Here is a 25,184-nt window from a genome sequence, read left to right as displayed (position 1 = left end):
GTTTCTTTCAGAGGCAGGCAGGGGCCTTGGCTGCCAGAGACCCTGACAAGCCAGGACTTGAGCTGTGCCTTAGAGCCTGTGTTGAATTGGGAGCGGTATAAAGAAGGAGGGAGGGCATTCCTGGAAAGGGGATGGGGTGGGGTGGGGAGGTGGAGGGGAACAGCATGAGCAAAGGCACTAAGGAAGAATGAATCTGCTGCGCGTAGAGGATGGCATGGAGACTTCACTGATTGGAGCCGGGAGTTCTTGCAGGGGGATGGAGGCAGCGATGATTGGATAGCTAAAGTGGGGCCAGATTTGGAGGGCTTTGAATGCCCGACCCAGGAGCACTCAACCCAGCTCCTGACTTGCGATTTCCGTTCAAGACCGAATTACCTAAAGGGTGGTTAATTCCAACGGGTGTTCTTTGGGGGCTTCTGAAAAGTCAGCTTATCCTCTTACCTGCTTCAGTTCTCTTCATTTACACAGGGAGGAAGTAATCCTCACGTGGGAAGGGGAGGTGGGGATAATGTTGGTTAATTTACTTCACTTGCTTTGAAGATGCCAAAAAAAAAAAATCCCATTTCCACGCCAAATATTAAATTTGGTTTCTCCTCCTCACGCAAGTTCTCCTTCTCTCGCCAGCACCTCCCCCACGTTTTCCTGCTCTCCACCAGCTCGGCCAGTCCCCTCCTGGCCCCTGGCGGCGCGCTTCCCGGGCCACCAGCCCGCGCCCGCCCTCCGCACCCGTGCGCCCCCCTCCCGGCCCCCCGCGCCCGTAACCCGCACACACTCGTCCACGCCCCCCCGGCGGGGCGGTAGGTGTTGTGCGGTCTGCGCCGGGCCGCAGTGCGGCTGCGCGCACTGGGCTGCCTCCGGGGCTGGTAGAGCAGCGGCGGCCGCGGCGGCGGCGGCGGGGCCGGGAGCGAGTGGCGGCGGCGTGGGGAGTGGCGTGGAGCGAAGCCTGGGGCTGAAGCAGCGTGGGGACCCCGGAGTAGAAAGCCCCGGGGACAAAGGAGGAAGGCCGGGCCGAGAAGTCCCTGAGCAACCGTTCTCCTTGGATTTTGGGGGGAGCCTGCCCCCCCACCTCGTCATCAAACGCCCCTTCCTCACCCCCCCAGCCCCGGCCGCTGACGGGAGGAGGCGGCGGCGGCGGCAGCGGGGGGCTGAGGGGCGCCGCCATGCCTCTCCCTCGGTGAAGCGCCCCAGCCGTGAGGAGCCGCGAGGAGCCGCTCGGTCTCCCCGGTGATGTCCCTCAGGCGGCAGGCGAAAGCGACTCACTCGAGCCCTGGGGTAAAGGCCTAGCTTATCCAGCTTCCTTCCTCCTCCTCCTCCTCCTCTTCCCCTCCACCCCCTCCTCCTCCTCCTCTCCCCCCTTCGTCCTCCCCTCCCCGTCTCTTTCCTCACCCTTCCCCGCGCCCCCATCTTCCCTCCCTCCCTCCCACCCACCCCTCCAGCAGCGATGGCAGAGGAACAACAACAGCCGCCACCACAGCAGCCTGATGCCCATCAGCAGCTTCCCCCCAGCGCCCCCAACTCGGGGGTGGCCCTGCCAGCCCTTGTGCCCGGGCTGCCAGGGACAGAGGCCAGTGCGCTGCAACACAAGATCAAGAACTCCATCTGGTAAGAGGATCCTCCATCGCTGGGGTAAAAAAGCCCAGGCACATTTCTGCAGCAAAGGGGGTGGGGGTGTGAGAGGCGGCGGGCGGGGGATCGGAGGTGGAGGTTGATGCATTCATTGAATGTGGGTTTCCCGAGTCGGGTGCATATTTGTAGGACCGCTAGAGCCCCTGGTGTCCTTAGCCAAAAAATGCTTTTACCCTTTCCTCAATTGTGGAGTGCAGATAAACAAATTATTTGTGTTTTTCACTTAGTGTAGGAGGACTATGGGTCGAAATTAAGTCATATTGCATGATGTTAGCATGAATTTGAACTGGGGAATGTGAAATGTGTTTACTCCTTTTTGCAGTCATGGAGGAAGAAGTGTATTGTGAATTTTCACCAAACAGACATTGTGCGTAAGAATATTAATATGCAGCACAAAACCTAATTTAATGTGTCTCTTCCTTTCAGTTGGGTTAGCTGCTGTTTCTGGATATTTTTGCCTCCTTTATTCTAATAGTAAATTTCCCTTCCAGGGAGTTTATTCTGTGTATTGATTGTGAAGAAAGTGCTTCTTTAGTGTAAAATATTTTAAGGTAGTAGCTTACACCGTAAAGTGATTTTTTTAAATTTAAATAAATGGGGACTCAGATGTCTTGCCATTTCATGTGTCTTTTAAAAGAAACCATAGGTTGAATATCCTTTACTATTATTATACTTGTATGAAAATTTCCAATATTTCAGCATTAGATTGAGCTCTTTAAGATTGGTGGCAATCTTTTAATAATTAAATACACTGAGTTAAGTCCATCCTCTGTTAAAGCCATTGCAAATATTCTTTGAACATGAACTTGCATTATTTTGTAGGATTTTTCACTAACTGATGTTTTTAAAAAGTGTAGCACTATTTTTAAAATGGAAAGCAATATTTGGAATTTGGTCTAAGAGATTGCTTTTAACAGAAATTTAAAAATAGAATTTAGTATAAAAAAGGCCCTGATTTTGAAAATGGAAATGAAATCTTGCAGGTCAGTCAATTGAATATGACTACTAGGATATCAAAACTCCTTATTTTTATATTGTAATTTAAAAACAAATGTATCATAAAGCAGCTAGTATTGCATGTACAGTATTTATATATTTAAAAACAGTGACAATTTTTAAATACAAAATTAAGGCTTGTTAGATAGTAATTTATTATTTTCTTGGCATGCATCCATGTTGTCATGATACTAATATGAAGTAGGTCAGTGCAGGCTTTAATAGTTTCATACCACACAGTAGTTGGCAGTTGAACATCTTACTTTCAGTTTTAATTTAAAAATGAAGTTTAAGTATTTTAAAGGAGAATTTTCTTGGCTTTGACAATAGTCATGTTGTGGCCACTTCAATAGGTCAGATAAATATGATTGTCTTGTGTGTGTGTGAGAGAGAGAGAGAGAGAGAGAAAGCAGGCTTTATTCAGTGGATACCCTCACCCCCTTTTAAAGCTGGAATTAAAAAAAAGATGGTTGATTTCCTTCTTACAATCAAGGTTTCCACAAAACCAGTTGTTTTTTTGTTGTTGTTTTGTTTGTTTTACCCCTATTAAGGTGATGTAACTTAGTGTCTCTGAAATCATTAAGCTACATTGAATTAAGCACCTTTTTATATTCAGGTGAGGGACATCCAAGTTTAAAGGATCTCTTAAGAACGGTAAATTTCAAAAGTTGAGTCAGTAAGATATGTTTTAATTTATAATGAGAACAAAAGGGGAAAGGAATCTTCACTGTGTAATTTTAAAATGAGTGAGTTGTATAGGCAGCTAAAGTGTTTGAATAATGATGATAGTGGAGTGCATTTTTTAATAAATCACGTTGTTAAATATCTTTCATTGATAATTGATATTTACACATCCATTACAGTCTAACTGCTTTGACTTCAACATGAGAAAAACTTTTTAAGTGTACTCCAGTTTTGGTACTTTCTTTGAGAAATTAAGGGGCAACAAACACCTGAATCCCAAAATGTGCAGTTTTATATCTTTATTTTAAAATTGTAATGATATACTTACTACCATTTCATTTTCAACTTTAGAAATTCTATTTGCAAAAATGATTTTTTATGTTACATTTGGAACTTCAGAATAAACACTAGTGGACAATAAACAATATTAGTAGATGTATTTAATATATAACGTCATATACCCTGCTCCATAAAACCAGATTTAATATTATTCAAGTGACTATATAAAATAAAGATGTTAAAAAGGGAAAGCTTCTTTACTACCATTTTCTGAGAAATGGTATATATGTATTAAATTTAAATCATTTTTAACACATAAGATTGCAGTTCCTTAGCTCTCTCATTTCACATTTTTGAGGCAATAATATTATTTTATCAATTATTTTTTCACCTGATAATGTTCTGAGGGATTATCAGTTTTATACTACTTCCTGTATCATCCTTTGATACCATTACTAATGAGAACTTAAAATTACATTCAAAAGAAATGTGATATTTAAAAATAATCAAATGGGTTTTGCATTTAGGTTGATCATAGTTTCTAAATTACTGGGCTTGCAGATCACAAACAAGTCTGCACTTGTCTTCCTACTCTACAAATATAAATATAGTATGTGATGTAGGCCTTTCGCTGGACAATGAGTTATTTATTATCTCTGTTCATAATTAATTTATTCTGTTTATTAAACTAAAATGCTGTTTGATAAAAGTATGTCCATTATAATTTCAAGCATTAAATGAGCCTCTGGAAAAAAATATTCAAAATTAAAACCATTGTAGTTAATGAGATTGGAAACTATATTTCTTAAGAAATGGAAATATAATGCATTTTTAAGGTAGTTCTAGAAAATAAAAGATACTGCTAACTTGACAGTGTTGTTATGTTTCTATAGTATGTTTTTGAATACCTTCAACTTAAGTCTAGGTTTACAAATCCACAGTTATTCATTTCCATATCATAGACAAAAGGTCCAAATCACCTACACTCCTTACTTGAAAAGAGATTTATTTGTAGGGGTGTACTTTAATGACGAATATGCTATAAGAATGTTATTTGTATTTTCTAAACAGTAGAATTCTAAAATAAATTTTTTAAATTAAGAAAACTAGTAACCCAAGTCTTTTTTTTTTAAATGAAGGCTCATACTGGCAACCTAAAACAAAGCCACAACCCAACCTAACTGCAAACTTTAACTTACATTGCACCCCTCTTTGGTTACCTCAGAAATGAATACCAAAGCAAGTTTTCCCATCCTCCTATTTCCCAGTGTCTGGGAAAATGAAAATTTATATTTAGTTTAAATAACAACAAAAAAAATTTAAGTGCTATTCTTTACCTTTTTAAAGCAGTTTTACTTGAAACTCTGATAGAATAAAATTGCTCTGGGAAAAATGGGATAGAGAGAATAACATTTGCAATTTCTTCTGCTTGTTTGATTAGTTATGTTTATGAATAGATCATACTTACATGGGTAGGAGAGAATAGCATATTTGTAATGAGGCTGTAACTTAGGTACAGGGTTGATAATCCGTAATCCAAAATCTGAAATGCTCCATAATTGGAAACTTTTTTAGTGTCAATATGACTCCACAAGTGGAAAATTCCACACCTGACCTGTATGACAAATCACAATAAAAATTTTGTGTCCTATACAAAATTATTTAAGATATTATATAAAATTACCTTTAGGCCATGTGTATAAGGTGAATATGAAACAAATGAATTTTGTATTTAGAGTTGGGTCCCATCTCTAAGATAGTATATGCAAACATCCCCAAATCCAGAAAAATCCAAAATCTGAAACACTTCTGGTCTGAAGCATTTCAGATAAGGGACATTCAACCTGTAATAAACTTTTACCTAGAAGTTGAAATGAAACCTGATGTTTTATTGTAGAAAATATTCTTTTATATATATGTATGTAAATTTTTTTTTTTTTGAGACGGACTCTCGCTCTGTCGCCTGGGCTAGAGCACTGTGGCGTCAGCCTTGCTCACAGCAACCTCAAACTCCTGGGCTCAAGCAATCCTCCTGCCTTAGCCTCCCACAGTGAGCCACCACACCTGGCCTGTGGAAAATATTCTAATATTGTACTTACTCAAGCAGATTCACAGATTCTTAAAAGAATTAGTTATCAATTTTTATTTTTATTTATGTAACTCTTTATTTGCAGATAAGATCTTATAAACCTTTTCTTAAAAGGTCATGTAAGATCTATCATTGTTCTACCCACTTTATGGAAGGAGATAAACCAAACCAAATGATATGATCTGTAGGGTTCCTCTGATTCCTTATCCGACCCTGGAAACTGCTGGGGTCAGAGTTCCTTGTCTTTATTCAATCCTGTAAGGCATACAAATTCATGAATCTAGTACATTTTAGGTTTAGAATTATAATCAAAATAGAACTATATATGTGGTCCCTTTTGGATGTTTTCTAAATTCTAACTTAAACTTAAATTGAGCGATTTTGTTTTACTTTCTTATTTATTGTGATAACAATAAACCTCTTGATATTAAGTGATCATCTTGTTCCCATCTTAGCTACAGTGAGCAAAGTTTGGTACTCCATAAGGTGTACACAGTGATGCCATGTTAGTTCTGATTTCTGTCCCCTGTCCTAGAACACATTAGTTCAGTTTTGTCCTTGGTTCTGGGTCAGGCAATTTATTAGCTGTGTCTGAGAAATAGTTATTGTTCTTTCAACTGCAGTGGGAAACATTTACTATAAACTCATAACTTTAGAATTTACTTTAACCATAAGGTCATGATCTTCATTTTGCTTTAAAAATAGAGACAGACAAGTACATCAGTTGACTTTCGTATATTTTGATTAGTTGGTTGACATGCTACTATACCAAGCATGCAAAAAACTTAGGGTGGTTTTTGCTTGTCTGAATTGAGGTCAGCTGTGTTGGTTGTGGCCCAACACCAGGTGTTTCTGATTCCAGAAAGAAGGCAGTTCCTTGCTGTCCCATGATTTGAAACTGATTAAATTGTCTTCCCTATTGGCCGGAAAGGCAAATTAAGCAATTTCAAGCCTGTCAATTTTCTCATCTTGTTTAGGTTAGGTAATGGAGATGTATTTGTATAAATAATTGACCAGTTTGCCCTCTCCATTGGAAGGTGTCTTGAATGATGGTATGTGCAGAACTGATTTGGTTTCTGTCTTACTTTTATTACAGTTTTTGGCATTATTGGGGAAAATGAACTTCATGGTGGTAGAAGAAACAGAAGTGCCTTATTTGTAATGAAAAATATGCTGTGAATAAAAGCTTGCATCACGTTACTTTTTATATTAGAAAAATGTTGCACACTAAAATTGTACAAATAAAAATTAGAATAAGCTTTATCATTTATTCAAATTTAAGCACTTCAAACAAGAACAGTATGTAAGTACTCAAATGAATATCTGCTATATACAAAGTACTGTGCTAGAGACTGGCATTCGAAGAATGCCCATTCACTTGTAATATTAACTTTGTAAAATCAACCTAAGCAAAAATGTGCAATAAAACTTTGCTTTTGTTCAGTTAGAGGACCAGGGAAACAAGTGACAAGTGTCAAAGTATGAATTCTGAGAAAAGTAGACCTTAGTTTCTACATTCATAAAATGAAAGGATTATACTAAATGTCCGTGCAGGTTCCTTTAGCTTCAATTTCTATAACTGTTACTAAATTAATATTGACAATAATAATGAAACATACTGCAAGCATAGTGAAAGACCAACATAATTAAGTTATCACAGTCAATTAGCAGAACATTTTCAATGGACAGATTATTAGGATTTGTCAGTGTTTCCTTGGGTGTTATTCACTTATTGTTACCTTGTGCAAAGATTCTGTTATGTGACATTGTCTGCAAATATTTATCGAGCATGTGTTATATTTGAAGTATTTTAAGAGCTGTTTATTATGCAAAAATATGTAAGGCTATGTAGTAATCCTGGTTATTGGAGAGTTTACTAAGCTGCTGGTTGAGAGATTGTCGTAGGGAGGCAGTTTGTGTGGTGCTTTTGTTTTTTGTATAAAGAGGTGTTCCATACTTAACTTTTTCTCATAATAATAATGTAATATTTTAAGACAGTAGCAAATACCAAATTGTAAATTTGATTATATAAATAAGAAAGGTGTGTATTCTTTTCAAAATAAGTTAGTGTAGGGTTGAGCACCACAACTATTCCTCTTCATCTATGGTAGACATTTTAATAGGTAATTGTGACAGAGTGTACTTTGTAGAGTATAAAGAATAGGACAGTAAGCTGATTACTGCACATCTCTGACTGAAGTAGAGCACCCTATCCAGTGCCTCCTTTTCTACCATTCTATGTTTAGTCTTTTAGTTGCTTTCTTTCCTGCTATCTGGAGGGTTCTAAGAGTTCAGGTTAAAGATGGGCAGCATGGGCCAACCAATAGGAGGAAGAGTCTTCCTGCCTTGGGTAAGATAATAAAATGAGGAACAATAAGTTCTAAGGACTTAATGCACTTGGTTGCTGATTATGAGTTGAGATATTTAGCGCTCAACCTCAATCCACATAAAGAAGAGTTTTAAAACATGGTTTAATTTTTCTGTAAATTATTTAAATAGGCATGTACTGTTTTCTGTTTCATGAGCTGTATACCTCCTAAGATGAAATAGAAACATCCTGAGATTTGGTTAAATATGTACAATATCTCCATCAGGCATCTATTACAGTAGTTCCTATATATATGTTACAAAAAGTTGTGTGGGAGGTGAGGTTTTATATTTCCCCATATCTGAGAGCAAACTGAAAACATGCAGACATTCCTTGCTATTCGAATCTCAAGTTTGGTTCTTGAGTTCAGAGAGTGAGAGGTCAAAGAGTAACAGATTCCAATCTGTTACATCTTGGAGTTTTGGAAGGCATGAGTCCATATGGTATACCATACTATCGCCTTCAAATAGCCTTACCTAAAAAAAAAAAATCTGAACCCATTTGTTGTCTAAGTTTGTATAGGAAGAGTTTAGATAGCAAAGGGGATTACCTTTACACTGATTCCAACACAGGATTAGCAAATGGATTTGAACTTGCATGCTAAATCTGATTGATTAGTGATGCCTATCAAGGGCATGGGAATAGGAGGTAATGGTACCTAAACCTTGTAATTGTTTCCCTTTTCTTTCTGAAATCAGTAATTTTTAAAATTTGGGCTCTGTTATATATAAAGCATCAGAGTGATTGCAATGCCAATAGGGCTGTTTGTTGTGTTGCCATTTATGATACCTTATTTTAAGATACAAAGCAAGCATGGAGAGGCTGTGGATTTGTGTTTTTCTTTTTATTTTTCTCTGGCTTTTCTGCTTTGAGTACCTTGTACTCCCAAGTACAAGATGAGAACAGGGGATTACTGTATCAAGTGGCTACTTCAGTTTGCATTATCCTAACGTTTTTCTTTGCTTTCATTATCTGCTTAGGTGTGTGCTGGTCTCTTTACCTGCTACCTCAAGAAACTTTCTCTTTTTTCTGCTGATATAAGTGTCTAACTTCAAGATCTAGCTTATGAACCACTGCCTCATGTACCTTTCCTCAACTCCCAGGAACAATAATCTGAGTTGTATGATTTAATTATTTTTTTCCTTCGGTAATTTAGAGTGGCCTTATCTGAGATAATTCCATTTTAGTGAGTTTTTATTGAATTTAAATGAAACATTCTTGTTTTCTAATACATAAAGTTTAAATGAATTCAGAGACTTAATATATCTCAAACAAAGCAATTGGTGTATAATCAGTAATTTACACTGTGACAGTAAAATATGTTATTTGTATATGGGGCAGCCAAGAACTTGCCATTGTTTTTTCAGTATATATGAAATTTAACAATTTAATTGGATAAGAGTGTCACTTCAGTGACACGACATCTTGCTTGGAGTAAAGTTGGTGCTTTTGGGAACCTGGGAAACATTTCAACAAGACGCTTTAGCTAATCTAAATTAATCACTTCCCTAATTTGATTGTGGTCATTAGATCTATTAATAGCTTATATATGCAATCTGTGATCTAAAATTTCACTGTCAGATTATTAAATGTCTGATCCCTTTTTCTGAAGCAGGAGCTACTAGCAAGCAACATTTAGGCAGATCCTACATGTACACATTTTTAAGAAGTGAGAAGCTCAAAAATTAATCCCGAATTTATAGACTCAAGTGCTCAGGGGGAACTGAATTCAATACACATTTATATTAATATCTACTACATACAAGGCGTAGAAGGATTAAAAAATATTAATAGTAAGACACTATCTCCACCTTTAAAACATTCACCCTCTTTTGTGGTAGATATATGCATCATCAATTGAATTTAACAAAAAGTAAGATTTTGTTAAATGCAGTAGTGGCATAATCAGTGGTATAAAAAATAACGGAGTTAGATGAGGGAGGGATTCAGTGAGGACATAATATTGGCAAAAGTCAGGATAGTGGCCTTAATGGAAAATCAAAGGATGAACTATAGATCCAAACACACTTAACAGTATGCTTACTGGGACATCGTTATTCTCACTAGCAGGAATCAGATTCAAAGTTGTTGATGGCAGTGAGCCTTGCCAATAATGTGAATAATTAGAGGAAATTAGCTTGGAAGAAAATTTGCTTGACTAAGGAATGGGATTTCCACCAACCAGTCACAATCCTCTCATCTAAGTTTTAATTTACAAAGTAGAAGAAAGGATATAGGCCAGGTACAGTGATTCCAGCACTTTGGGAGGCTGAGGTGGGAGGATCCCGTGAGCCCAGAAATTTGAAAGTAGCCAGGGCAACATAGTGAGACCCTGTCTTTACAAAAAATTTTTAAAAATTAGCCAGGTATGGTGGCACGCACCCTGCTTGGGAAGTTGAGGAAGGAGGATTATTTGAGCCCAGAAGTTTGGGGCTTCAGTGAGCTATGATTGTAACACTGTACTGCAGCTTGGGCGACAAAGTGAGACCCTGTCTCAAAAAAAAAAAAAAAAAATATATATATATATAAAGTAATAAAAGAGAAGAAAAGGATGTGGGGTGGGTAGGAAACTGGGGCAGAATACCAGAGTACAGGTAGCCACCACCCCTGTCACCTTAAACTTGGCATTTCACAACAACCCTTCTTCTATGCTTTGGTATCATGGCACCTTGATTTGCTATTTACAGTTACTCTTCTTCTGATAGTAGATATCAACTATTCCTTCTGTCAGTCTGTCAGTATTGGTTTCATCTTTGATTTTTCTCTTTCATCCCCATGCCCAGTATTTTAAGAAGTTGCCTAGTTTGCAATGTAACTTAAATTTCTGTCTTCCTATTTCCACTGCCAAAACCGTACTTCAGTGCTTCACCATCTCATTCCTGGATTATTATAGCAGAAACATAGCTGCTGTCTGCCCTTGGCCTTTCTCCCCCACTGAACTATGCCATATATTGTTGTCAAAATAAGTCTTCTAAAACATCCTTTTTCATGTACTCCCCTTCTAAAAACCTACAGTAATTTTTTCTTGCCCAAAATATCATGTCTAAAGAGTCCTGCCAGGTTTCAAAGGCTTGTATAATCTAGCCCCATACAATCAGTCCAATCCTATTTCTTGCTGTTCGCCAGTATTCAACATCCACTTCAGTCCAGCAGGCACCCTCACTGTTTGCCTTATGTTTTGTGGTCCTACTTCTGTTTCTGCTTTGTTCATGCTTTTTATCTTTTCTGGAATCTCTACTTCCCTGTCTCCAAATCCTGCTTAATCACATCTTAACTGGTTTTGAAGTCATAGCTCAAATTATTGTACTGTGAAACATTCCTCAGCTACTCTAGTCCATGTTGGCCTTTTCTTGACCTCATATTGTGTAGTGGGTTCTGTACAATTAAGCACTAAATCACTCTTAATTTTTTCAGTGCTGTTCTAATACACAACAAATACTTTGATGCTGAAGCAACACATTTTGCACCTTTTTATTTCTCATCTAGTGGTAAGTACTAGTGAATATCTTTTTTGTTCACTACATTCTTAGAGGCATTTTTATTTTTTTCTACATATTAATGTTTCTGTATGTGGTATATTTAATGTGTTAATTTCTCCCCCACGCATGTCATTAAACTCATGGGGCATTTTACACAATAGAGGACCATAGCAATTGATCTTTTTAAAAATTGCATTGGTGAAATGGAAGTAATCATTTATTAAGAGTTTCAATTCTACAAGTCCCACACCTTTCACTATATATCAAGATTAAAAAATGTATATTCCAAGTGAGAGCCATTGAGTCCTTCATTTTAAAACTACTGAGGAGATAACTACTACGTGGTTCAGCAACCTTTCATGACTAAGTATACAACAGTATTTGGGGATTTTATAAACTGATTAGTTATTCTGTGTCTCAACCTAGTTCCCAAGAGAGAAACTTGGAATTTTAAAGACCTTTTAACTTTGAATTGGAGATGGCTTCCTTAAAGTTTGGTCCTGGTGGAGAGTTTGAGCTAGTTTTTTAGGAGACAAGACCCAAAGCTAAAGTAACTTGTTGAGTCATGGCTAAAGCCTGAAGATGGCGAAGGAAACCTATGGTGTGAGGGCAACTAAGGAAGGAGGTAGATTTATTTGGAAAGTCTTGAAGGAATAGGACTAAAATAGGAAAAAACTCTCAGGGCCTGCAGTGTTTCAAATTCATAAAACTAGCTACCTAGACTGCTAACATAGAGCTTTTTTTCTTTTCTTTTTTCTTTTGGTCTGAAAATCTTGCTTTAAAACACCCTTTGAGCTTTAAAATTATATTTTATAGTATGCTACTTGGTTTGTTAAGTTCTCAAATTATGGTCATATTAGCATCACCTGGAAACTTGGTGTAGAAATTTAAATTTGGGGGCTCCATCCTAGATTTACTGTAACAGGAACTCTGGGGCTATGGTGAGCAGTCTTTGTTTGAACAAGCCCTCCAGGTGATTCTGATTCTCAAACTAAAGTTTGAGAACCACAGGACTAGAGGATTCATCTTTAAAAAGAATATATTAAGCCAAAGTCTCATGTGGCCAAGTTTTAGTATAGTAGTCCTCCCTCTTCTGCGGTTTCACTTTCCAAGGTTTCATTTACCCTTGGTCAACTGGTCTGAAAATATTAAATGGAAAATTCCAGAAATAAAGAATTCGTAAGTTTTAAATTGCACTCCATTCTGAGTAGCATGTTGAAGTCTCAGGCCATCCTACTCTGCCCTGTACAGGACATGAATCGTCACCTTTGTTTAGCATGTCTACATCTTATATGCTTCCCACCCATCAGTTACTTGTAGCCATCTTGGTTAGTGGTATTGCAGTGCTGCTTTCAAGTAGCCCTTATCTTACTATTAATATTTACTTACTACTGTTACTTATTTTACTATTTACTGTTTAATTGTTGTATTTTATTATTGTTAATCTTACTGTGCTTAACTTATATTTAATAAATTAAACTGTATGATAGTTATACATAGGAAAAAACACAATATATATAGAATCTGGTACTATCTGTGGTTTCAGACATCCACTGGGGGTCTTGGAATGTATCCCTGAAGGATAAGGGAGGACTGCTGTAATCTCAATCATTCTTAAGTACCCTCATAGAATTAATAATAATAATTCCTTAATTTTAATTTTCATAGTATTCAAATATAATTCTGCTATAGCCTTATTAGCCTGTGTTGCACATTTCTCTTCCTCCGAACTGAAACTTTTATTCTCACTAATTGTGTATTAAATGAATTGATGAATAAAAATTGAACACATAATCCATAGTCATCATTGAGCTCAGTCCTAGTCAATAGTTAAAAGTCACACACACACAAAATACCAGTGATTCATGTGCAAGAAAGTATGGGATATGTAACCTAGGGGTCAACAAACTTTTTCTCCAGAAGGCCAGAGAGTAAATATTTTTGGCTTTGTAGGGCATAGACTCTCTGTTGGTGTTACTTTACTCTGCCATTGTATCAGGGGGTTACCCATAGACAATATATAAATGAATGGATGTGGCTGGATTTGGCCCTCAGGCAGTAGTTTTTCGATCCCTGTGACCCAATGACATGCTGAGAAAACAACTCAAAGGATACAGATAACAGTTCTCGACCTTCTCTCCTTTTCCTTGACAAACAATGGATAATGATGACCTCACTTGCTTGATATTAATTGTCCTGTAATTCTCCCTTGGGTAAACCCAGAATTATATGCAAAGCATAGTAGAATACAAATAAGTGAGAGTTGTATTTCAGAACTAGTCTTAACTAATTTCCTAATTTTTTTTTTTTTTTTTTGAGACAGGGTCTCGCTCTGTTGCCCGGGCTACAGTGAGTGCCGTGGCATCAGCCTAGCTCAGAGCAACCTCAAACTCCTGGGCTTAAATGATCCTACTGCCTCAGCCTCCCGAGTAGCTGGGACTACAGGCATGCGCCACCATGCCCAGCTAATTTTTTCTATATAGATTTTTAGTTGGCCAGATAATTTCTTTCTATTTTTAGTAGAGATGGGGGTCTCACTCTTGCTCAGGCTGGTCTCCAACTCCTGACCTCGAGTGATCCACCCGCCTCGGCCTCCCAGAGTGCTAGGATTACAGGTGTAAGCCACCGTGCCCAGCCTTATTTCCTGATATTAATAACAATAATAAAGTCTGTTGACTTCTGGCTTCTGGCCTGACACATCAAGAGCTTGGAAGTCCTCACTCCTGTCATCAGAACAAGAAAAAAAAAAGCTGAACAAAATCAGCAACTCTTCTTAGATCCTTTGGAGAATTGAGGTTACAGGGCAAAGGGCTGCTCTGAATATTGGAGAGACAGGTGGTGATACAGAGAATCATAGATGACCTGGAGCAGAATCCCAGTAGTAGAAGCCCACAGCTAAAGCCAGTATAGGTAGGAGCTGATGAATTGCTGGAGGCACAATGTAGACTATCTTGAGATTTAAAAACTCAAAGGGAGTCTAGTTTTAGGAGCAGTTTAAACTTCCAGGAGCCCTACCAGGTTCTCACTGTGAATATCAAACAAAAATCCCCTTGTGCTTCCTGCAGGGGGAGGAGAAAAGTAACCATTTTGAAATATGCCCAGAGCTCTGTGTTCTCTTTAACAAGATTTGCCCTCAAAGGAAACTGTTATATTTTACCAAAGCCTAATTAACTGGGGCTTTACCAAAGCCTCACAGACCTGGAGGAAGGAAAATACCCACCTCTAGCCCCCTCTAACCTTTGATGTGAGGGAAGGAAAATATTCAACTCAGACTATGTAAGACTGAAACCTAATCATAGAACTCTAGAATGCTTTCCCTCCCCTTACACTTTACCACCACATCAATAGGGCTCCTGTCTAATAACAGAAGATTACAGTTAAAAGAATTATAAGCCTCAGGACCTACTTAAGGAGACTCAATGGACACCCAAAACAATGGGGGGAGATAAAAACAACCCTAGAAAAAAATTTAGCTTCTGACACCACAGTTACAATTAACAGTAAACACAACCAAACTCCTAGTCAAATAAACATACCATCTCATAATAAAGGCATGTCTCAGTTCCATTTACCCAATATATCATTTCTGGCTTTCCACTAGAAATTACAAGGCATGTTAAAAGCAAAAAAACAAAACAAAAACACCCCCCATTTCTGAAGAAGCAAGCCGAGCATCAGAATTAGACTCAGATATGACAGATCTTAGAATTGTCAGGGAATTTAGAATAACTGTGATTAATATGCTAAGAGCTCAAAAGGAAAAGGTGGACAACATGCAAGAATAGATGGGTAAAGTAAGCAGAGAAATGGAAACTCTAAGAATCCAAAGGAAACATTTGAAATGAAGGACACTAACAGAAACGAAGAATGCCTTTGATGGCCTCATCAGTAAACTAAATACGACAACATGACTGAGGAAAGAATCTGTGAGTGTGAAGATATATCAATAGCATCTTTCAGAATTGAAATGTAAAGAGAAAAAATGAAAAAGATGGAACAGCATCCAAGAACTGTGGGACAATTACAGAAGGTATAACATAAGTATAATGGGAATACCAGAAGCAGTACAAAGAAAGGAACAGAAGAAATATTTGAAGTAATAATGGTTTGAGAATTTTACAAAATTAATGACACACACCAAACCATAGATCCAGGAGGCTCAGAGAACACCAACCACGGTAAATACTAAAAATTCTATACCTAGGCATATTTTGTTCAAACAGTGGGAAGTTAAAGACAGAAAATCTTGAAAGAAGCTGGAGAGGAAAAATGACTTTACCTACAAAGGGGATAAGGATAAGAGTTAACATCAGACTTGTCTTCAGAAACCGTGCGAGCAAGAAGAGAGTGGAGTGAAATATTTAGTGTTAAAAGAAAAAAAAACTAAAACCACCAGCCTAGAATTTTGTGTCCAGCAAAATTGGCCTTCAAAATAAAGGAGAAATAATGACTTTCACAGACAAACAAAACTTCAAATTTGTCACCACAGAATGTGAAAAGGTCTTCAGATTGAAGGAAAACAATACAGGTTAGAAACTCAGAGCTACATAAAGGAAGAGTGAGAAGGAAAAGAAGGTAAAATAAAACCTTTTATTTTCTTACATTTAATTGATATAATAGATAATTGTTCAAAATAACAACAACAATGTATTCATTGATTATAGCTCATGGATAAGTGAAATGAATGACAGCAGTGTTATAAGAGATGGGATAGAGGAGTTAGAAATACTCTGTTATAAGGTACTTGCACTAATTGTGAAGCAGTATATTGTTATTTGCAAGTGGACTTGGAGTAGTCATAAATGTATATTGCAAACTCTAGTGCAACCACTAAAAAAAATTTAAATGAAGTATAATTGATATGCTAGGTGTATAGAGAAAATGGAATCATAAAATACTCAAATAAGACCAAAGAAGGCAAAAATAGAAAGGGAAACAAAAAATAGAAACAAAGAAAAAGGGCAATGAATAGTAAACAGTTACAAATATGGTACATGTTAACCCAACTGTATCAATAATCACTTTAAACAATACCAACTAAAAGACAGACTGTCAGAGTGGATAAAAAGCAAAACCCAACTCTATATATTGTCTACAAGTATATAATTTATAGACTTTGGTACTTTATCATTTAGTAACCAGTTACTTGTAACGTACTTCATGGATGTGGTATAACACTGAGTTTGAGAACTTTTGTTATTAAAGTTGCAAGCAAATGGCAAAGCACTTAAGTTATAGAAGAGTTGAAGGGGAAATGGCCATATTTTTTTGCCTAGGTTTATGTTTAAACCACTTGATTTTCTCCACTTAGAATTAATTTGACAAGTAATTATTGAGTACTTAAGTGGATTCTGATTTCTTATAAAACAGCTTTATTGAGATAATTTTCATACCGTTATATTCATCTGTTTTAAGAATGCAGTTAAATGGTTTTTGGTATATTTATAAAGTTGTGCAATCATCACCATGATCTGATTTGAGAACGATTTGATTTTTTTAAGCAGTTGAAAAGTGAATTATAGTGACTGGGCTACATAGCAATTAGAAAGGTTATTTATCTAATTATAATTCTGAAGGGTCAAAGACAGTAGGAACATTTGAGGTAGTGTTTTTTGTTTTTTAATACATGTTGATGAAACTTCACAATAGGATATGGGTTTCTAGAAACTCAGAAGATAAAGTTGCACTTGGCTGTGTTCTTTTTTTCTGCCTTTCCTTGCTTTTATCCTCAGTGGATCAGTGCCCTATTACTTTAGATATGCTACAAAGCTTTCTTCTACTTAGATGCTTACTGCTAAAAAAAATTATCAAAGTATTGTGTTGAGTTTCACCATAACTGATCAAATACTTTTGTGGGTTTCCCGTGGTGCACGTTATTTTCAGACACTTCTATTTTATGTATTTGTAATTATAAAGTACTATATGTAAGCTATCATTTTTTTCTGTGACGTATTTTGAACCATTAAGGTAATTATACTCCCCTACATTAGTTTTCTCTTTAAGATGGATAGAAAATTTCTCTGCCAAGCATAGAAATTTACTAAACAGTAACTTTTATTAAAAAAATCTTGTTTATTTAACAGTTTTAAGGTGAAAAATTATCAGAGTCACAGAGAGGTAATCCAGTATAGTGGTATAATAAGTCATTATTATAAATTCTGTAATTAGTTGCTTGAGTTTGCCACCCAAGTCACCTAACCTTTGAAGCTATTTCCTTTTTCAATAAAACGGAAGTATTAATAGTAATAGTACTTACCTTATACTATTGTAATGAAAACTAAAGGAGATAATTCATATAAAACACCATAGAATCTGGCACATGGTAAGTACTTAATAAATGTTGGCTGTTATTTTTTAACAGCAATAAAATTCAAAGAACCTTTTCATTTTAACATATCATCTATATGCAAGATTATATGATTACTTCTGATTCTTATTACTGTACTGTGATGGAGGGAACCATGATGATATGTGAAGGAAGACTTTTCCAGATAGCAGGAACAGCAAATGCAAAGGTCTTGAGAAGGCTGCATACAAAGAGGCAGTAGCAAGAGTGCTCTGAGTGCAGTAGAGTGTAGCAGATGAGGTCAGAGGTAAAGGAGGGGGCAGGTTTGTGTTGGGCTTTGCAGATCTTGTAAGCACTAAGACTTATGCTTTCATTTTGAGTGAGATGGGCATCACAGGAGGACTCTGAGCAGAGGGGTGACTTAAGACCCGACTGATGCTTTAAAAGGCTCACTTGGCTGCTGTGTTGAGAAGAGAGTGTAGAATATGGGTAAAGGGCAGATACAGGGAGACCAGATGACATGCACTCATTGAAATTTTGTTTGTGTAAGAGATGAAGTAAATACATCTAAATACATCACATTAATAAGTGATGGTCTTAGGGTATAGCAGTTAGCTATGAGCAGTTAGCTTTTCTCTATTTTCCAAAAATTATGTGATGTGTTAGCCTCTTTGATTAGAGAGATGTGCTTGCATATTAAGTACAGTATTATGGGTGCAATTATTAAATCTGAAAGATTTGCCCATCAAAGAGACTAAATGTTCATAATCTGTATACTGAGTACAGTGAAGCATCAGCAATTTCAAATAAATGACCTAAGTAAATTCGTAAAAAGTAAGAATTAAGGAATAAAACATTTTACATATAATTCAATTATTTTAAATAACTAGAATATAACTAAACTAGAACATATTAACAGTAGAGATAGAAGATGCAAACGATTATCATTATAATAGTCTAGCAGTTTTAGTACTCCTGGTTTCCTCTTTCAGTGGAGTTTTGTAAATTACTATTTTGAAATCTCAAACTCTTGTTTAAATAATTGCATTTAGATTGTGGTCTTAATAGACCACTCTAATTGGCCTTGTTCCTTCACCTGCTGTCCTTTTGCCTAATCTACTTTCTGCTAGCTCCACCTCCTTAGGAAATTTAAAATTATCCCCTTCAGAACTCAGCTCAATTAACTATTAATACAAAAGGAGCCTTTCCTGAGTCCTTTAAATTAAGTTCTTGATCACTCTCCCTCTAAATTCTAATTCTTGTTACCACTTGTTAAAATTATAACAAAATAATTATACGTTTATGTAGTTTCCTTTGTTAGATTATTAGAACCGTGTATATGGATTGTATCTCTCTTACTTACAGAAGTTTCCCCAGTGCAGAATGAATGCATGCATGAATGGACAAGCTAACTTAGTAACTACCAAACTTCTTGTAGACTTCAGTTCATGGTCTGGTGCAGTTTTCCTGGGATTTCTCCTCCCACCTCCCACTGTCCTCCCACTCATGTAATGTTTTAAGTTGTAACTAAATGTGATTGAAGCTATAAATGAAAACAGCAAACATTAGTATTCAGTTAAAGTTTAAGTTTCCTTAGTGTACACCATTTTCAATAGCATAGAAGCATAGCTTATTGTTAAGTTTCTCTTTATAGACAACCTTTTTGAAAGTTTTAGTGTTAATATAGATAGCATTACCAAGATATTATACATCGTTTTATTAGCATGCAAATAAGCATGTATAATTGCAAGTATTTTTTTTAGCTTGAAGTTTGAAACATTTTCCTGAAATTCACCTATATTTCCTTTTCCCTTAGTGTGGTGGATTTTACCGATACATGTATACTTTCTTATAATATACTGTTCAGTTATAAAGAAGTGTCCAGTGCTCTTAATAAAAATGTTAATTTTTTTAATGATTTCTCATTTGTCATGGGGAAGGAAGAAAAAATTAATTCTGGTGGCACTACCATACTTTAAAAAAAATTTTTAACCTCTGGAAATTGTGACGTCAAATTAGCATTGCCTGTTGAAAACAAATATGAGGGAAATCTGGCATATATGACAGTTATCACACTTAGCTGTGATCGTTAAGACTTAATTTTGGGGGGATGTGATTTCTTTCCTGAAGGCCACTTCCAAAGATTTTGAGATTAACCAAGCACTATGCCTTCTTAAAAATTTATTTTTAATTTTAATTGGCAAATAATAATTGTAAATATTTATGGGGTACAATGTGGTGTTTCCATATGTATATACATTGTGGAATGAACAAATCAGGCTAATTAATATATCTGTCACATACTTAGTTCTTTGGGTGAGAACATTTAGAATCTATTCTTTTAGCAATTTTGATACATACAATACATTATTATTAACTTTGGTCACCTTGCTGTGCAGTGGATTGCCAGAACTTATTCCTCCTGGTTAACTAAAACTTTGAACCCTTTGGTCAACATCTCCCCTTTCCCTGCCCACCTTCCACCCCCAACACTTAGGTTTTTATGTCTGTCTCAATTTTTTAAACAACCATTCTGATCACTTTTTCTTTCTTATAGAATAATAAAGTGTTTGTTCACTATTTCTTGACTTGAGGGGATTTTTAGAGTTTTTAAAAACACAACATAGAGAACTCCAAAGAATTTCCACTATAAAAAAGAGACCTGAGGAACCCCCAAACAGAAAGAAAACTCCCTTTTACTCTTTGGAGGTTGGCCACTCCCATCCTAGTGTTGGGTGCTACTTTTCTTTGGGGCTGCAGTTTTGTTTTGATGCCCTTCCTCTGTGGAGGGTTTCATATAGTGTATGCATAGCTATTTATAGCTTTCATTCTTTTCACCATGATAAGGAAATCTTTGGGTACAGACTTGATTACTAGTGGGTAATTTATGTCACGCTTTAGTTTTGTTAAATAGCAGGTCTTAACAGAATGCTTAAGTATTTCCAGTTTTTTTTCTATATTACTTTCTTATTCCACCTTTGCTTCTAGCCCATTTAAGCCTAGGTTTTCCTTCTCACTTCCTTTCATAACTTTCTTTTTCTTTTTTCTTCAGTTCTGCCTCCGAAATTGAGGGTCCAGTCTTTGGCTTCATGATACTAATGATCAGGGTTTTTCACTTAGCAGTCTCCGTGAGCTAATATTCCCTAGGGTATGTAGCATCTGTTTAGTCACCCTTCCCAAAGCTATGCCTTGCTTTTAATCCTTCTTGAGGTGACTGCCCTCTAGATAACTAATGTATTCCTGTACTTCCTCTCTTTATAATTAATTACCAATTCCCCAGTTCTTTTTCTAGTCACTACTTTAGGTAGACTCTTTATGGCCCCAAAATATCTGCGTTGGTCTCTTATTATATCTACTTCTTTAAACTTGTATTTTATCAAAGGATTACTTTTGTATCCAGTCTAAAATTAAACATGAGATAATTTTTAATAAATTCTAGATGGAAGTATTTCTTCACAACACTCATGTTAATGCAGTAGGAGGTGTTTGTGGTGGGAAATTCAGAACCCCCTAGTTTGTCTCCCTATCTTTTGATGCTCCCCGAATTTTTTGTTCTGTTGTCTTTCTTCTCTTGATCTTATCCTTTTCCCCTTCTCTTTTACCTTTTTTCTGTCTTCCACCTTCTTCACCCCATCATAAAAGAAAAAAATGTATTCATATAATTTATAAAAATTTTATGTTTGCTTTTCTTATATGTAGAATCTGAGAAGTTGACAGCTTTATGTTTCTTTATCGGATAGTTTTCAAAGCTTAATTAAGTTATTTAAGAAAAGATGTGAGCCTTTGGTATAAAAAAGATTATATAAAATCATCTAATAGTGTACTGTAGAGAAGGTGTGAGTCAGCAAGCAAGTTTAAAGAAGGAAGGGGTTGTGCTAGATTGATTTCTTGCTTTCTGTAGTCTCCAGATACAAGCCTAGCAAATCCCAACCTGTTGAAGGCAGAGAGGAATTAAACTAGAAAGATAGTTTGGGATTCCTAACTTCTAAAATGAAATGTGAAATGTTGTCAATTCTCTACATTTTCAACCTGTTTGGATAGAAGTATGACTTAATGTCTTGCTTTAAATAATAAAATAAGTTTTCTATACTTGTTTATCATCAATTTTTTTAAGTAAGTTGGAGTGTATATTCCACCATTGGCAGTGTAGTATGAACAGTTTAGAGGTTGCTTAGACAATTGTTCTCCTGGATGAAGGCAGTGACCTGTGGAAGGACTATAACTGAAACCCAGCAAGAGAGATCCAGTTTTATAGGAAAGTTTTTTGGGATGTCAGTTGTACAGTGTTTACTGCTTGATTATATAGCTGAGGTTACATGTGTTTAATCTTTGCAGTGACCTAAAGAGATGAATGGGCTCTGGAATGATTGTGGCAGATTAAAAAACAAAATAGGCTGGGTGTGGTGGCTCTTGGCTGTAATCCCAGAACTTTGGGAGACTGAGGCGGGAGGATCGCTTGAGGTTAGGATTTCAAGACCAGCCTGAGCAGTATAGCAAGATCATGTCTCTACAATAAATTAAAAAGTTAGCTGGGCATAGTGGTGCACGCCTGTCGTCCTAATTACTTGGGAGGCTTAGATGGGAGGATTGCTTGAGCCCAGGAGTTAGAGGACTGTGCCACTGCACTCCAGCCTGGGTGAACAGAGCAAGACCTTGTCTCTTTAAAAAAAAAAAAGAAAAAAAAGTTATTTTAGAACTGCATATTTTGGCTGTTTCAGATTACAATTGTTTATCCCTGAAATCCAAATATAAAACTATTACATTCAGTAATGTCTAATGATGAAATCTTCTTTGTTACTGCCATTCGTATTCTTTTCTTCATTTAGAATTATAATCAAGTTGTATTTCAGTTATACAAATAAATGATAAAGGGAGCATCACAAATCAGCAGGAAGATTATTTAACAAATAGTATTAGTGCAGTTGGTTAGCTATTTGTATGAGGGAGGGAATAAAGTTAGAGCCTCAACTCACAGGAGTCATCAACAGAATTCCAGATGAATAAATAATAAATGAAAAAAAATGGGATGATTTTTAAAAACTAACAAAACAGAAATTAGGCCAGGCACAGTGGATCACGCCTGTAATCCTAGCACTCTGGGAGGCTAAGGTGGGAGGATTGCTTGAGGTCAGGAGTTTGAGACCAGCCTGGCAACCTAATGAGATCCTGTCTCTACAAAACTTTAAAACTTAGCCGGATGTGGTGTCTCATGCCTATAGTCCCAGCTACTTGGGAGGCTCAGGCAGGAGGATCACTTGAGCCAGGAGTTTGAGGTTACAATGAGCTGTGATTGTGTCACTGCATTTTAGCCTGGACAGCAGAGCAAGACCTTGTCTCTTAGAAAAATAAAAAATAGAAATGAATTTCTGATGGAGTGCAAGTTTTTCTCTATTAGAAGACGATGTCCTTGAACAAACAAAAATAGATTTTACAAAAACCCAGAAAACTTAGATATTTTTTTACTTACACCTAATCCAAATAAAAAACAATCAAGACAGAATAAAATTTGAATGGTTATGCAATGGTTAGAATGTTTAATGAGATTATACCATCACATAAATAAATTCTTTTGATTGAATGTTAATTGGGTAAAAAAATGCAGTTTAGTTACACAGTTTCACACATAGAACACACACACAAAATCCTAATCTTAATCAGAGAATGGAAGAAAAACACACCAAAGATACTGCTTTCTGGTAACATTGGGAGTGGTGATATGGATTATTTTCAAATACTTATTTTCTTTTTTATGTATTTTTGAACCTTTCTGAAATGAGCAATTTATTTTAAAAGTATTTCTTTTAAAATTGCCTACAGAATCAAGTCCAAATACTTCATAATTTCTTGTTGTTCTAGGTTATCTTCTCTGTCCTTCTTTCTCTTATACATAGTTTTCTTATCAGGGACTGGCACAGGTCTTTTTACAAAATTTTACAAAAATTTTGATATGAATGCCTTCAACTTTTTCCATTTCACTACATGACCCCACCACATCTTATTTGTATTTCGTCCAGTTGCATGACACATTTGTTTGCTTATCCTTGAAGGATATCCTTGCCTTGCAACCCTTGCCTGACAGATAGATACAGAGTAACTTGGAGTACTTGCTGTTCCCTTAAGTCTATCCTTTAGTCTTCCATCTCTTGCCTTGGCTTTGGCTATATGCTTTAGCACTAATGCTTCCCTTTGCCCTCTGCACATTGAAAGATAGCTCTCAAGACAATAATAAGGCCACGTCAGTTTACTTTATACTTCCCAGTGTCTTTTTACCCCGTTTACCTCGTACTTCCAGTATAGCATTTATCACACTTTGCACGTACTATATTTTCCAACTTTGTATGTCTTTCTTTTCCAGTACATGTTGAGTCCCTGATGGGCAGCAAGTGTATCCTATTCATCTTTTTGTCTCCCACTGTGCTGTTAGGAAATACTTACGGTCTTGATTTAAATAATAATTTGTCACAGTTTCAGTCACTAGTCAGAAAGATGTTTTAGTCCATTTTACCCCTATGCATTTCTTCTTCTTTGATATAAAATGTTAATGAATTGTCTTTTTTAAAGATATTTATTTTTCATGTATTAAAAGCAAAAGCATATTAAGTACAGAAAAAAATTTAAAACACAAAAGAACTTATTTCTACCTTCTATATACATGACACATTTTTGTTTCTTTTATTTTTTTCCTATACATAGTTTTTTTGTTTTTTTTTTGTTTTGATCTAGTCTAAATCACATGTATCCACATATATAGTATATCCTTCCTTAAAAATCCTTATTTATTTAACAAATATTAATTAAGCACCTATTAGGCAGGTACTCTTTCAGAACTCAGGGGCTATAGCAGTAACAAAATAGTAAAAAATACCTGCTTTCATAAAGCTTGTAGTGGAGGGAGACATAATAAATAATATATAAGCTATAAGATAGTAAATTCTCTGAATAAAAATTAAGTAGGAGAATGAGGAAAATATGTATGGCAGGAAGAGGATTACAGTTTTAAATAGGTTGGTCAGTCAGGGAACCTTCACCAAGGTAACAGTTGAATAAAGAACTGAATTACAGAGTGAGCCATGTAAGTAAGCTATCTGAAAACAGAGCGTTGATTTATAGTTGTGAAACCTAGAAGCCCAAGAAAAAGAGAATGCTTATTATCATTTTTAAATTACCATAAAAACTGTATAGCCATTAAGAGATCCTGTTGTTAGTTGATGTATAATGGCTTGGGAAAATGCCTACCATGCAGTGTTAAATGGGAAAAGAAAAATATCAAACTAACTTCATCCTAATTTAAAAAAAGATTTTATATACACGTATATATACAAATGTATGAATGTAAGTAAAAGAAAATATACCAGAATTTAGCAGATGTTCTTTGTG

General features: G+C 36.3%; 1 protein-coding gene across 1 annotated transcript in view; it reads left to right on the top strand.

The window, feature by feature from the left end:
* The first annotated feature begins 1,412 nt into the window (after nt 1-1,412).
* The window catches only part of RFX7 (regulatory factor X7), a 141,279-nt gene continuing 117,507 nt past the window's right edge, over nt 1,413-25,184 (top strand). The window contains exon 1 of the mRNA XM_045529807.1: nt 1,413-1,602. Within this exon, the coding sequence (XP_045385763.1) occupies nt 1,442-1,602 (161 nt within the window). The 5' untranslated portion in view covers nt 1,413-1,441. The remainder of the gene's footprint in view (nt 1,603-25,184) is intronic.

This window comes from Lemur catta, chromosome 1, assembly GCF_020740605.2.
Source record: "Lemur catta isolate mLemCat1 chromosome 1, mLemCat1.pri, whole genome shotgun sequence".
NCBI classification, from domain to species: Eukaryota; Metazoa; Chordata; class Mammalia; order Primates; family Lemuridae; genus Lemur; species Lemur catta.
The sequence above is the reverse complement of the archived record's forward strand: the minus strand, read 5'-3'. Positions and strand labels throughout refer to the sequence as shown.